This window comes from Tamandua tetradactyla, chromosome 12 (assembly GCF_023851605.1).
Source record: "Tamandua tetradactyla isolate mTamTet1 chromosome 12, mTamTet1.pri, whole genome shotgun sequence".
NCBI lineage: Eukaryota > Metazoa > Chordata > Mammalia > Pilosa > Myrmecophagidae > Tamandua > Tamandua tetradactyla.
Window position 1 is genome coordinate 39,539,394 of NC_135338.1, and position 14,962 is coordinate 39,554,355.

At 38.4% G+C, this 14,962-nt stretch overlaps 1 protein-coding gene and 1 long non-coding RNA gene across 3 annotated transcripts in view; one reads left to right on the forward strand and one right to left on the reverse strand.

Moving 5' to 3' along the window:
- Positions 1 to 2,184: 2,184 nt before the first annotated feature.
- The window catches only part of DIO2 (iodothyronine deiodinase 2), a 259,269-nt gene continuing 246,491 nt past the window's right edge, over positions 2,185 to 14,962 (reverse strand). Inside the window, 3 exon segments of the mRNA XM_077123228.1 lie at positions 2,185 to 2,486; positions 2,489 to 3,059; positions 10,977 to 11,251. Of these exon segments, the coding sequence (XP_076979343.1) occupies positions 2,464 to 2,486; positions 2,489 to 3,059; positions 10,977 to 11,198 (816 nt within the window). The 5' untranslated portion in view covers positions 11,199 to 11,251 and the 3' untranslated portion in view covers positions 2,185 to 2,463.
- On the forward strand, positions 10,938 to 14,097 carry LOC143652075 (uncharacterized). 2 transcript variants are annotated; one of them, XR_013160387.1, is made up of 6 exons: positions 10,938 to 11,214; positions 11,374 to 11,723; positions 11,863 to 12,072; positions 12,589 to 12,650; positions 12,849 to 12,960; positions 13,860 to 14,097. It is a non-coding gene; the product is annotated as an uncharacterized LOC143652075 (long non-coding RNA). The 2 variants fall into 2 exon arrangements; XR_013160386.1 differs by lacking the exon at positions 12,589 to 12,650 and having other exon boundaries at positions 10,953 to 11,214.

A 14,962-nucleotide genomic window follows, 5' to 3' on the forward strand; every position in this document is an offset into this window, starting at 1 on the left:
TAGATCCATGTAAACATAGCCTATGGTGGAAAATGTTTAGGTACAAAGAAGAACTTGGAATATACATATATTCCAAAAAAGAACATATATTTCTCCCTAATATTCAGCCAATGCCTTTGTGTGTTCACTTCCTTTGCTCCATTTCTCCATTGGACTATCCTCCAAGAGAGGAATTGTCTGCACACATGCAACCTTCTCTTTCTTTAATATCAAAGCCCAACTGGGTGATTTTTCCATCACCCCTTTCCCCAGACAACTAGCACTGCCTCACCTAAAAGTCATCCCACCTACCAACTTCACTGACATCCTGTTCCATCACTGTATATATAGAAAAAAGGGATAATGTTATGAGGGTGCAACCAATTTTCATTTTACTTCTCTAGAGTTCCACGTAAATCTCAACACCATTGTGAAGGTAAAAAATCAGTGGGGGGGGGGGGGGCAGATAAACCTTGAGTATACAAGTTAGGAAATTGAAATCATCTATTTTAAGTACAATTTGCCAGCAATTCATTAGATGATATCATATTTTCAAAATTCATCTTGATTTTTTGTGAATGTATTATATAGAATGTAAAACACTAGAAAGTATATTGCTGTAAAAAAATCAGTCACAATGATGCTTTAAAATCCTGACAGTAAATTAACAAGTAGTGTGACTGATATTTTGCTCCAGTTTTTAAAAAATTTACTCTTGGATCTTGATCATCCAGTTGTTTCCTAATTTTATGCAACTATTTCAAGAAGATATTTTTAATCATAGATATCTCTTTCTATTAATTTTACTTCATGATTCAATTAGTAATGTGATGGTCATAAAAACTTTTGTACCTATGACTATAGACACATTGTGATTTTGATAGCATCCTCAAATTTACAAGAAAGAATTCTATGGCACAGAATTAGGGAGTGTGATCTTTAGATGTTATTTATAGGTTTAAGTCTAGCATATTCATTTTAAAGGGAAACATGGTGTGCATATATATATATACATATATATATATACACACATACATATATATAATTATAGTATTGTACTATAGAGATTACTTAGTAATCTAATGTACTTAGATTACTAGATCCCATATAATGGAGCCACAGGGAGACCAAGTTCAAATTCATATGTAATAGAAATCCCATGTTACCAAATTTTATGCTATATTAGGTTGCATTATTTCGAAGTTCCCAAAATTACTGATGGAAATTGTCCCAAACTCAACTTCTCTTCCTCTGTTCTGCAGCTGTTTCTTTCTGACTTGTTTGTTTCTGCCTATCATTCACCTACTTTTGAGGGAAAATGGGGTTGTAGCTGAGAGGCCAAGGCACCTGTCCCACATGGCAGCTGAGATGACACAGGTGAGCAAATACTCTTGATCTCAGCCTTCAGAGAGGACATCACTACAAAGATCAGGACTAGGAATGAGTGAGGCACATCATAAATATAGGAATAGGAAGGTACAGACCAGCACCACAATACCCACTGGTTTTACCTTTAATGGGTATCATGGGGTATAATTCACCCACTACAAAAATACACACCACATACATGTTTCAAAATGTAATTAGTTATTTCTGCAAGAAAACCCTCATAAATACAAATGCTAGAGGTGTGCTTTTTTATTCGATCCCTTTTCTCAACATAAGAGTATATGATAAATGCATTTTTTTTCACATGTGTATTCTCTATGTTATTTTTAGTAAAACTTCTTTTTCTGGTCTTGCGTATGTTTCTGTGACTAACAAATTTGTCTCACTCTCTACAGCTTCAAGATGAAACTCTACGAAGTCTCCTAATCTTTCTGCTTCTTCTCTCCCAGTTTGTCAATTTGATTTTCTTCTATCCCTTTCCCCAACTACCTAGAAAGTAACCCTCAAACCTCAGATGATCATTCTAACTCTCCAGATTGAGGGATGAGGGATCTTTCTTGGTATCTACAAGTATACCTGTGAATTCTGAGCTATTTAGTCTGACATGCTAAAAATGAGAACATCAGAAACTACTCTAAGATGTTAAACATGGAGGCCTTAACCACAGGCCTTTAGGTTAAGGACTCATTAGAAGAGAGTATTTGAGAATTTTCCAGTTGGGCTTTATCCACCCTGAACAAAGCCTAGACAACACCCCTTATCCTAACATAGACAGCAGCTCCCCAAACATAACAGCATTCAAATAATACTTTTCTTAAGACAGAATGGACACATGCTGAATTGGAGTTTCTTCCTCTCCATCTTGGGTTTTTTTTCACTCAGGGCTTTTCACTAGGAAGGGAAATGATGGTGCTACTATTTAGCCAAAAACCATTTGAGTGGTAAAAGAAGTATTGAGATGTTAGAGGTTTGATCTTCTGATACGTAAATTCCTTTCAGTGAGGCAATGGGACTCAGTTGAAATAGTGGATTCAGTTCTTAGTTTCCTTTCCTTTACATAATTTTTAAATAATAAACTCTATTACAATCATACCTTTAACCAGCTAATCTAGATTTCATCTCTTGCTGAAATTCTTCTCCAGCCAGTGCCGGACCTCTCGAAGGTTGTAGTAGAAGGGTCCCTTTCCTCCCAGATAAGCAATTTTCTGTCTCTGCACAATGCACACACGTTCAAAGGCTACCCCATAAGCTACATTGGTGTTGTTGTCCATGCGGTCAGCCACAACATGGCACTGGGGCGGCAAGGAGAAACGCTCCAGAAGCTTGTGGGCTGCTGCACATCGCTCTTCCTGGTTCCGGTGCTTCTTCATCTCAAAAGACATAGAGGAGTCCCCAGGCACTGCCCAACCATCTGAAGGATGAGCCTCATCAATGTAGACCAACAGGAAGTCAGCCACTGATGAGAACTCTTCTACCAGTTTGCTGAAGGCTGGCAACTGGCTAGTAAAAGGAGGTCAAGTGGCTGAGCCAAAGTTGACCACCAGCGGACGCTCAGGGCTGGCAAAGTCAAGAAGGTGGCACTCTGCTCCATCCTCTGTCTTCTCCTGAGAACTATTTCCACTACTGTCACCTCCTTCAGGATTGGAGACGTGCACCACACCAGAATTGGGGGCGTCTTCACCCAATTTCACCTGATATTGAAAAAAGGAAAAGGAGAAAATACTATATTAACATATTGCTGCTTCGAGTCACTCTAAACAAATACAATTGGCTCTAATAAAATGTGGTATATTTCCTTCATAGCACAGGAAACATATTGATTTGAGTAAAGCATCATGACAGGTCATGTAAAGAATGGTCCAAAAGAGAAGAAAACAGTTTTTCATTCTGTACAGCCACTGAAGGTAATTATTGTCATCATTGAAGGCAGTGCAGTTAATTCTTTTTATAATTAAGTTGAGGCTGGTATCCTTTACTATCCCGACTGTGCTGTCAATGCTTAGTACACATTATATAATGGAAGATTAATGGACTTCATTTTAAAAGTTAAAAATGAACGGTATACTTCAAGACAAATTATCAGTATTTTAGGACAGAGTGACTCTTTCTGAATTCATGTTTATGAATTCTAAAACATTCAGACAGGACCTTCATTTTCTTGCATAGTGCTAAGTCATTTAATCACAATCAATAGCCAATGATATTGATGGGCTCTACTGGGGTTCACCATTTACGAAAAGGGCCACTCCCTTTTAACCTCCTAGAAGCTTCAGCTTAACTGTGTATAAAATGGCAATACCAATGCCCATCTCCCTCATGAGGTCACTGGGAGATAGGAAAAGAGCTCTGTACACTGAAAATCGCCCTACAGGTACAGGTCGCCATTGTGAGATGCCATTCTATCACATGAGACAGAATATCATCTTCCCGGGACAATTCATGTGAAAAAAGGAACAAACTTCCCTGAGAGGAGATTTTCTCCTCACTACAGGGTCCTCCTTGGAAGTTTCTGTAATTTTCTATCTGCACAATGCACACAAATTCAAAGGCTATTCCATAAACTACATTGGTATTATTGTCTCTGAGGCCCATGCTTATATTCCTATGACTAGAAGATCACTATTTCCATTAAATACATACATGAACAAGCAACAAAAAATACAATTATGCCAGAAATTCTACTTTTAATTACTTTCACATTTTTTGTGTCTTTCATTTCCCTCTTTTTACCTAAAAGTAGCAAACCATTTACTTTTCTGTCACACATTTTATTAACAACTCGTCATTTTGAAGTCCAACACTCCTTTGAATTCTAAAACACTCAGGCAGAAGACACGTAGAAGAAAATTGTTCCATGTACACGCTTTTCATTTAGTTTCAACACCTGAACACAGGTTGAAGGAAAGTTTGTGGGCATTTGATCTGCAAATTGATACTAAAAAGCAGGCAACATAAAGGAGCCAATTACTTCAGTATGAATTAACACAATTGGATCTTCCCCTAGAATGGTTTAATCAAAACCAATAACATTAGAAACAACTTACTAGGGTGCAATTGATTTGTATACAATATCCTTAATATTGCAAAACACATCAGATTGGATTGACTCATTTCCCTCATATAAATACAGTCACATGTAACAGTGCTGTTAATTGAAGTTACACAGAAGTGAACAGTTAAAGACGAAACCATCTAAAACGCTGTAAAATATTCAAGGACTTTTATTCAGAAGCTTCTATTTAATGTTAATGTATAACTCATTTTAATGGTAGAGAAGAAATTAAAGAAGTCCTTTCTCCCTTCTGAAAAATCTAGCAGGGTATGTTTGAAAGAAGAACTATTAGTTCTAGATAATATGGATCATTCTTCTTAGAAAAGGATGCTGTCAGTGTGTGATTTAAGTGAGTATATTTGTTTTGTCACCACCAGAAGTGACACTAGATGGAGAAACAAAACAAGCCACTCTTAACTGGATTATTTTAATAAGAGGTTCCCTTGTCTTTGAGCTGTTATAATACACCTAACGTTTAAAGATAAACATTTTAAAGATCTAGGTCGGGGGGAAGGGTTTGGAGGTGATAAGTAGCATTACCATCACTTTCTCTCGAGATTTTCCTTATTTAAAACAGCAGCAATGATTCTAGAAAGGCTGCTTTTTTTTTTTTTAGCAATAGTGTTCTACTGTTTTCCTCAACCTACTGTGATGCAGACTTAAATACTGATGGTAGGTGAGTCTGAATTCATTAGGGATGGCAGCAATCCATGCACAGGAGAAAAACAATCTTTAGCCTATAGGCTTATAGGTTCTTGGTAGATAAAAATATCCATTTGCTCTTTGGAGTCATTTTTAGGAACTAAGAACAATTGTGAGATCTTGTTAAATGGGACTCTGGCTCCCCAATTCTCACGCAAGCACAATTCTTGATCGTTATATTATTCTTGATTCATTCAATGGAATAATCTAATCTGATGCTTCTCTAACAGGTGACTTTTTTTGCTGTCTGTAGATAATTTTCTTGGAAAGTTAAAGCACTTTATTCAAATGACCTGTGGTTCAGCAACAGAATTCTTTCCAAATTACAGATATTTTGCCTCAGAAAATTTAGGACAGCACATATTATCACTCGAAGACTAAAACTTAGAAGTGAGCAAATATATAATGCTTTTTCGGAGGAAAATATTTTGTTAGGCTAGGAAACATTTAAAAAAAAAAAACACTGTTGAATGAATTGAATGAATAGAGGTCAGAAAAATTTTACACTTGACCTGTAATAACCTTGACCTGCAATGACTATAATCATATTTGGGTGATGGATAAGGTCACTGAAGCAGACACTTCAGAAATATGGATCCTGAAGCCTTCCTTGTAGAGAAAAGACATAAACAACACCCAAGGCTGTTGATCTGTCCCCAATTATCTCAGCTGGGCAGGGCATAAAATCGGTGTTTGATTCTATTTTCTTGAGCAGCTATGGGATGCTACTGCAGAATAGGGTGTCATAAATGAAGATCCTTTTTCATGAGGCTGACCAGGTAAGAGAAAATACATAGATCAATGCTATGTAAAAATTAAGAGGAAAAATCACACACCTACAATCCATAACCAGGTATGAGACCAGCAGTCTGCTTTTATAAGCATCATCTACCAATCATAAAACTTGACAATCTTTGTTAAGAACTGATGGAAGATAACTTGACAGCATTAAGAGCAAAAAAAAAAAAAAGACTAGAAATTTTAGGAATGAATGTTTTCTTTAAACCAAAAGAAACAAAAAATATGTTAAAGGACATTACGGTTCATTTTCTCATCTCCCCATTTGATTGGCATGAAAATTAAATTCCTAATATGACTTGAGTTTCAAATAGAGAAACTCGGTTTGCTCTGTTATGCACTCTGCACCATTGTCTTCAATGATGGAAGATTCTTTGCTTTCCCCAGGAGCAAAGCATTCCTTGACAAGGAGCCAAGATGATGAAGAAAATAAAGTTGGTCCCATAATAACATTAGACTGCAGGAAAGAAGCTCAACAAAAACAAGTTATCCCCTGGTACTCCCAAACTTTGTTTTCATTTCCCACAGTGGCACAGAAAGTCTCCTGGCCACAAGTTACCTATCATCTTAATTTCTCCTTCTTAGAGGGTTTGTGTTTGGTTTTTGTCCTTAATGAGACATATTTGCCAAAGAAGCATTCAAAAGGCATTTTTTACTCTTGCGGAAGAGTAATTAGGTCGGTACCTCTTTCCCTGCCAGCATTAGCTGCTCTAAAGAGAACCCTGCCCAGTATTTAATGCCCAAACACAAGAAGCATCATTTCCACTAATTGGTCTTGAAGTTCCGATTTTCCCAAAGGGTCCCTTTATTTTACAAGGATCAGAAAGGACATACGTAAAGGTGGTATCGTCATCACTGACTTTTCTCTCTCTCATCTCCACTATTGCAGTTGTCCTTTCTCATGTTTTTCCAATCAACATCAACACAACACCAACAAAGGAGGTAAATAAGGGTGTGCATTTATACAACAGACCACATCTCTGAGCCAAGAGCAAATGTTTCTATAGCCATATTTAAAAATGTGAATGAGTATAAATATATAGTCGTATTTATAAAGATGAGTATTAGCATACATATATAGCATAAATATAAATTTAATTCCCTTGATAACGGGATTCCCTTTACTGACATTATTCGGAGCCGGGGCAAAGGAGAATGCTGTTTTAGCATGTGTACTGGGAAATGCAGGGTGAGGAAACAAAAAGAAAGAACCATTCATTAAGGAGCAGCTGGAAATAGAGCATATACTACTAACCTTGTTTATTTCTTTTCCACAGCCTGAGAAAAGCTTCTGGACAAAATATCACCTAATCACATGGCAGAAAGTAAAGCAAATGATAAAATCTGGGAAGGCGGCTGCAGAAGAATTTTTACCCGTGCTTCCCATTGTCCAAAGTCCTGGCAATGCCTTTATTAACTATCTGGAAGTTTCAAAGTCTTTGGCATACTTACTAGACTACATCAATGTCTTTACAAACATGGCTAAACAATTATTAAGTGGTGATTTAACCACTTATATTCAGATTGGTGAAATAAATCAGTTGAATACTAGGCTGCCTACTCCTTCCTCTGAGCTCAAGTCCATTTTTGATTATTCTTTTTTTATTTATAGCTTGAAAATGTAAGCTGTCATCCATATCATGTCCCAATGTTTTATCCAAGTGATGTACACACCCTAGCACCAGCCTCTTTCGTGTGCCTTTGGGAATGTTTCTCTCTTAATAGAGCTATTTTCCATTGTAGAACTGAGCATTAAAAGGCTTACGGTTAATGAAGAGGAGGACGAGAATGTTACAGAGACCCTTTCAAAACCAAAATTATATGTTCAAATGAATATTTTTTCTATGCTACTGCAGTATTAACTGTGCAGAAGCTAAACTACTTGTCAGCATCTATACTGTGTGTTTACTTTTACACTTCATTTAGGTAGGAGCCAGGCTCCCAGACAGGACAGTTTGCTTATTGGTTGTATTTTTGAGTCTTTGGGCACCAGCACAAGGATACAGTGTTCAAATATGCATGACACTGACGAAGAAAACTTAAATAACAAATATCTGGTATTCACTTTGGAGTCTGTCACGTTTGTAGACACTTTTCCAATCAAAACTGTGCATGGAACCCTCTTTAACTGAATCCAAATTATCTTTTAAGAGCTTATCTAGAAAGTTAAAGACCCATTCAAAATTTTAATGAAGGGTTGTTTGTTTTATTTCATTTTGTTTTTGTTTCCTTCTTTGTTGCCTCTTCTGGAGGTACAGCACAGGGATAATACTTTAACTCAATTTTTTCTAAATATCTTCCCAAACATCTGACATTCAACAATAAAGAGAATTAAAAATGACATGTCTAATTTTATCGCATGCGCACATACTCCTCATACCTGGAAAACTTTGCTTTGGGGGGGGTTGAAGCCCCAAAATAGTGCAAGTGAGTGTTATGAAATACTGTGACATCATATAAAACAAAGGCTCCTCCACCAGTGGAGGCTACACCCCAAAATGGTGGCACAGATGACAACATCATTCACAGAAGTGCTTCAACCTGTTTCCGAGGTTCTTGGTGACCCTCAGATGCCACCACAGCCACCAATACCCTTGCCAGACTTGGAGACAGAGGGAGACCAAAATTCAGTGCAAGCTGTGTTCACAATGTTTCTGCTCATTGCATATTCAGTCCAATCTTGTCTCTGGATATGTGGGTACTCGAGTTGGTTCATCTCACGGTAGCTACTATATAAATCATTGAAAGCAAACATAATAACATCATCAGTTGTGAACTTAATCATTCATCATATCAGAAGACAGAGACAAAGACATATGGGAGAGGAATATACAAACCATCTGCAGAAAGAGAAAACAAATCACACATCCATTCCAATTCCAGGGATATGAATAACAAAATACTGTAACACAATGGAACATTATACACTTAGTGAGAAAAAATGAAAGTTCATAAAAGAGGCATTTCTTTGTTTTTCCATTTTTCTTTCAATAGTCTGCTTAATGGGGAGCAACAACCTCATTTAATATATGTGGGTAACCTGATCCTTTGAGAGATGACATTTATATAAGATATATATGCCTGTAAGTAATAGTCTCCCAAGAAATGATTTTTCTTTCATAGGCAAAAGTCAATTGTCTGGGCGGGCCGCGGTGGCTCAGCGGGCAAAGTGCTTGCCTGCTATGCCGGAGGACCTCGGTTCGATTCCCGGCCCCAGCCCATGTAACAAAAACGGAGAAACAGAATACAATAAAACAAGAAAATGTTTAAAAATGTTTCCCTTTCTTCCTTCCTTCCTTCCTTCTATCCTTCCTTCCTTCTCTCTGTCTTTCCTTTAAAAAAAAAAAAAAGTCAATTGTCTTTCAAAAAAAAGAACAGTTTGATACATTGAGATCAAACCACTGACATTTCTATTTCTCTCTTAACACATACAAAATACAGATGTAGATGGGGGACTTCCTCATTGATAACATGTGTGACATATTATACAAGCCCTAACACCCACCAAATCACCCATTCCCATTCCCAAAACAAAACACACAAATTCCAAATACAAATACATTATATATATATATATACAACTGAAGTGATTGTCCCAATATCTCCTGGTCCACATCTCTCATTTACCAACACATATAACATAAATGAGTTTTTACTGTTTTAGCATGAATCCATATTTTTATAAAGCAATTTCCACCTACTAATCAGAGCCCTTGCTACTCACACAACTTTAGAATAACAAATGCAAACAAACCACCTGCAAATGACTCTCAGTTATAAGACTGTGCATTGCAGTAAAACTTCCTTAACTTACAATAGATATTTATGAACACTTGGGACTAGAAGTAACTTGTTTTCCTTTCCTGGTGCATAGTGTTATTTTTCTAGTGATTATTTATGGAAGACCCATTCCCTTTCCCTATTTATTCTGTGTTTCCCATCTGTCTCTTCCTATAGTGTAACCTCTTCACTGAATACATGGCTTCCATATTCCTCTCAAATTCTGGTTCCTGGTATCTGGGGCAATTTTCCCTAGTACTGTTAGGGAAAATCCAGATTGTCCAATTTAACAACAACTACTGCTAAATGAATTTATTTATCTTAAGTCCAGGGGCCATTCTAGTCAAATGGGCCTGAGGGAAGGGGACAATTGACAAAAGACTAGTGCCAATGTGCTCCTCTCATCCCCTTAAGATCTGAGCTGAAGACACTCCACCAACACCATGCAAGGCCAGCATTATTAGAATAAGATCACCAACCCTTGTGGGGAGAGAGCAGCCCCTGGGACACAACCTTTGGAGGTCCAGGAGACCACTGCTTCAGTGTCCAAGGCACATGCTTCAACAACGTTGTGACTGCAACAGACCACAGACCCATTCGCCCGGTTTTGAGAAATAAAGACAAATTTGATTTCCCTGCCACCGTCTGGATTGCTGATAGCCAATCCCCAGCTGTTTCTGTTGCAAATTGGTATCTAGTAACTCAGCACTCAGACAAAGCCCAGTAACCACTTCAAAAGGGTTTCAAATATGAATCAAGGTAGAGGTTTGCTTTCGTTAACTCTTACCTCTACATCACATTTGCTGAGACCCATTTTTTTCAGTCTCGCCTACTCCCTGAGAGATTTTTAGCAGCATTCTCTTTCTTCGCTTTGCAGTGTCCACCCTATTAAACTCTTTCCTAATGCACCTCCAGTAGTCTCTCATCAAGCAAAACATCAACATTCTAGTTTAAGATAAGAGCAGAATAAATGCAGCAGTCCCAACATTTTCCGACTTTTCCCAGTTACTCCAGGGGCACAAAACTCCCCTACTCCAAAATTACAGTAAGACTGCTAATAACTCTTGTTAGAGACCCCTTACTAGGTCACACAGGGTCATTGCTGTGTAATCCCTGTCAACCCCACATTTAACCTCTGTGACAGGCACTGCCATAATCTCTAGGCCCCCACATCCGGATCCACAGTTCTCATGCCACTGCTGCCGAGGGCCTCCAGTCCCACCCACGTCAGCCCTGCCCCTGCTGACGGAGGAGAAGCACGCTCGGAGCAGCTCACCTGTTTGTAGGCATCAAGGAGGAAACTCTTCCAGACGCAGCGCAGTCCCTCTGAGGTCAGCATGCGCCGCCACTCGCCGCGAGTGGACTTGGAGCGGCTCAGCAGCAGCACCACGTGCTTGAGGAGAATGACCGAGTCATAGAGCGCCAGGAAGAGGCAGTTGGAGAAAAAAACTGGCAGGATTTGCAGTGTGATCAGCAAGTCCACGCTGAGGATGCCCATCTTCTCCGCCTCCTGAGTCAGTTCCCTTGTGCGCTCTGGTTCCCCTTCAACCTCTTATTTAAAATGGGGGTGGTGATAGACGGGGGTGGGGGGGGCAAGGAGGAGGTTGGGGGTGGGGGCAGAAGGAGAAAAACTAAATTAAAAGGAAGCCCAAACTTGTTTCCTTTTTTCAAAGAAGCAGAAATGCAAGACCAAGTTCAGTCTCTCCAGCCCAGCAGTTGGAGTGTGCCCATCAATTCATTCAATTCGGAGCTGCTGTGTTTTTTTTTTTTTTCTTTTTTTTTCCAGGATTTAAGATGTTAAAGAAAAAGGAGAAAGGAAAAAAAAACCTGGCGAACCCTTCCCTAATCCAGTCACCCCTCTCTGAGTCCGTTAAAGACAAGCAGTTCTACTTTCATTTCCAAGCACCTATGAGACGGTTGCACAGATTGCAAAATTTTCTTTAGTTTTCATTGTCTCTATGTTCTTTAAACGTAGCCTGTTTTCTTTCTCGAATTGCCAGAGTTTTAAAGATGTGCTTTAAGGGTAGGTTGGTTTTTTTTCTTTCTTTACTCCGTTTTACACACTTTCTGTTCTTCTTCTTCTAGCCTGTCTCACTCTCACCCTTCCCCAGGAGCTTCTAACTCGGCTCTTTTTCCTCACTCCCTCTGGCTTTTCCTTCCAGCTATCTGTCTGTGGTGCAAAGTACCTCTTTCTGCAGCCCAGTGAGTCTCCCTGAAGCCTTTTATACATTCCCTGGCTAATTGCTGCAATAGAGAAATGAAAGCCTAATCTTGGTAAAGATCTTGACGTCATTGAGAAAGAGGGCTTTACTTTGGCCAGGATTGCAGTGAATAGAAAAGCAAAACTCAACAACTTTTTTTTTTAAAAGAAGGTGGGTGTGTGTGCATGTGTGTGTGTGTGTGTGTGTGTGTAATTTTGCTTTGTGATTTAATGAGAGAAAAAAATATTAATACCTTTGACAGCTTTCGGGAAATGCTTCCAAACTTTGGGAAAAGTAGTTTAACATAACATGTAGAATGATTTGGTAAATGTCTCTCCTGATGATGACGATGATGATTATCATTATTATTACTACTAATACTACTACTTTTAATTTATGGGGGGTTTTGGAAATAAAGGATCCTAGAAGGCAGGTAGAAAAGAAATAGCATAATCGTAGATGCCCTTGGTTCTATTTCCAAAATGTGAATGCTTACATGCAGTCTCTGTACCTTTACTCCATGACTCTGTCTCTTCATCAGATTTGTGACTAGGTTCTTTAAATATTTTTGAGTCATGCAAATTGAGTTTGTGAGGTGGAAAACTTTTAAACTATTTGAGTACCATCATAGCATTTCTGGAAAGCTTTTTGCAGAAACTTAATACAGGTTTTTTTTTGTTTTCCCAGCTTTACCAAAGCCTCCAGTGCAAAAAAGAAAACCAAAAACCTCCAGATATGGAAGTAGCTAGGTGACCAGAAACCCTCTTTTAGCTCCATTTTGCCTTTATGTAAATACAACTAAAACTTTCCATTGAATGGCACTAAGAGGGCATGAGGATGAGGAGTCAGTTCTCTATAAAAGAACTTTTTGAATTCTGCACTGCTGCTTCTGTTAGCATAACCTCTAAGAGACCTTATCCTTTAAGGAATCTTCCTTTTTGCTTTAGAAATCTTCAGTTGAAGTTGGGTGGTTGGAAGCAGACTCTGAACTGGTTCAAGGTGCCACAATGACCACAGCTCAATGGCTCCCTCTCCCATTTGCATTCATCTCCAAGGCAGGTATGTAGATAGACAATGCCTTGGCAGGATGCTACAACCCCACCTCATTCTTCCCTCCTCATTTACCTAACAGATCACCTCTAAGGAAGTAATGTTTTCTTGGAAGAAAGAGGGGCAAGTAAAGGTACTTTGAGGGTATAAAGTTGTCATTGAAAATTAACTGATTTTTTTTGATATTCACAAATCTCTCATTGAATTAAGCATGAGCTAAGCAATGGATGCAATCCTGTGGTCAGTACATTTGTGTATTTTTTTTCCCTAGGCTAAAACCTCCAAGGTCACAGAAATAATTTAAAAGTCTAGAGCAAGAGTCATTAATTGGGACACCCCTGAATCAAATTCTGCATGCAGATGCATCGTTAGATTGACACAATGCTTTTAGGCTTTTTTTTATTTTTAATAATTGAATGTAAATGCCTAACTCCATGAGGCCAGGGATTCTTGTCTACTTTGTTCACTGCTTTCCTAGAGCAATGTCTGGCAACCATTAAGCTCACTGAAGATATTCTGAATGAATGGTTGGGCAGGGCCTGTCGAGGACATCCACATGTTCCACACCAGGGGGCGCTGTTCCTGTACAGTGTCACCTGAATGGGTGCCCTGGCATTGCACCCTTTGTGGCCTTAGGTGTGGTCTTCCCACTGAAACAATCCTCAGACTCCCTCTTGAGTTAACCTGATCCTTTTTATTATCTGTTTGGCCCATGATGCTTTTTAGATTTGCATCGCATGGACTAAATTTTTTAGAGAATACTTCAGAGCTTAGAAAAATAAATATAAGCCACATAGAAAAATGATATTTTTCCTATGACTAGCATACTTTGTTTGAAAGGAATGCTCCTCATGTATATCATATAAGTAAATTCTTTTCACTCCCTCAATCTTCTCCATGTCTTTTAGGGAGAAAAGAAAAGATACAGAGAGGGAGGGGACAACATGCCCTTTTAACTATCATAGATTGGAAAGCTACATTGCCAGATGGAGTCCCGGCCAACAATGACAGAAGATATGAACTCAGGAAATGATGCTTCCACTTAACCGCCCAGGCCTTGAAATCTCATCCCTTCTTAGACATTCACTTCTCTCTGCTTGAATTAAACCAGTGCTTCTCAGAAGTGGAGACCTTTTCAGCTCTAAATCAACCCTTCCTCACTTGTCATTTGCTCTCAAGGAGGGAGAGAGGTTTGGAAATGACCAACTAAAGAGAGATTGGTACCACATCAGAAGTTTTTAAACACGAAGTGCAAATTCCATCCAGCAACACATTGCAAATGTACTGGGGTCATTATCTTTCTTTTTTTTTTTTCCCCCATCTTTTCTTGTTTGCAGGCCAAAGAAGTTTATTTGAGGGGAATATAAGAAAACTATAGGAAGTTAAATAGGCAAATAGCCAAACTGATGATGACATTTTTCAGTCTTCTATCATGAAGAAACTAATAGATTAATCACAATATTGAAAGTCATTCTTTTATTGAGGACTACACAATCCATCCACACTAGAAATATCACTTCTCCAAGGCCATTCTTTTCTTATGTGGTTCACAATTACTTGTGTTTATTGTGAATTATATTTAGCACTTTGATCTTTGAGTAACTCTACACTCTGAATAACAACTGTGTGATTAGTCCCATTGTACAGATGAAAGAAAGAGGATCATCAAGGTAGGAGAGTCAGAGCCGATGTTAGAGTATCTTCCTCAAAGCTGATCCTCACCTCCTCTTTCATGGGTTCTTTCTTATGGGTTCTGATGATTTCCCTGAGAACCAAAACCATGATGAAAGTGGCTGCAATACTAATGTTATCTTAATTGCAAAGGATATTTGGGATCTTCACATCTGTTTAATATTGCTTCAACTCAAGATTCTGGGTTAGATTTCAAATGATCATTTAAAAGACTTAGGTATCTAATCTACCAAGTCATAAAGGTATCCTTAGCAATCATCACTGTGGTAAATTCAAATCAAATCAATGTGTAGCATAATGATTGAATTTCCCTGTATAA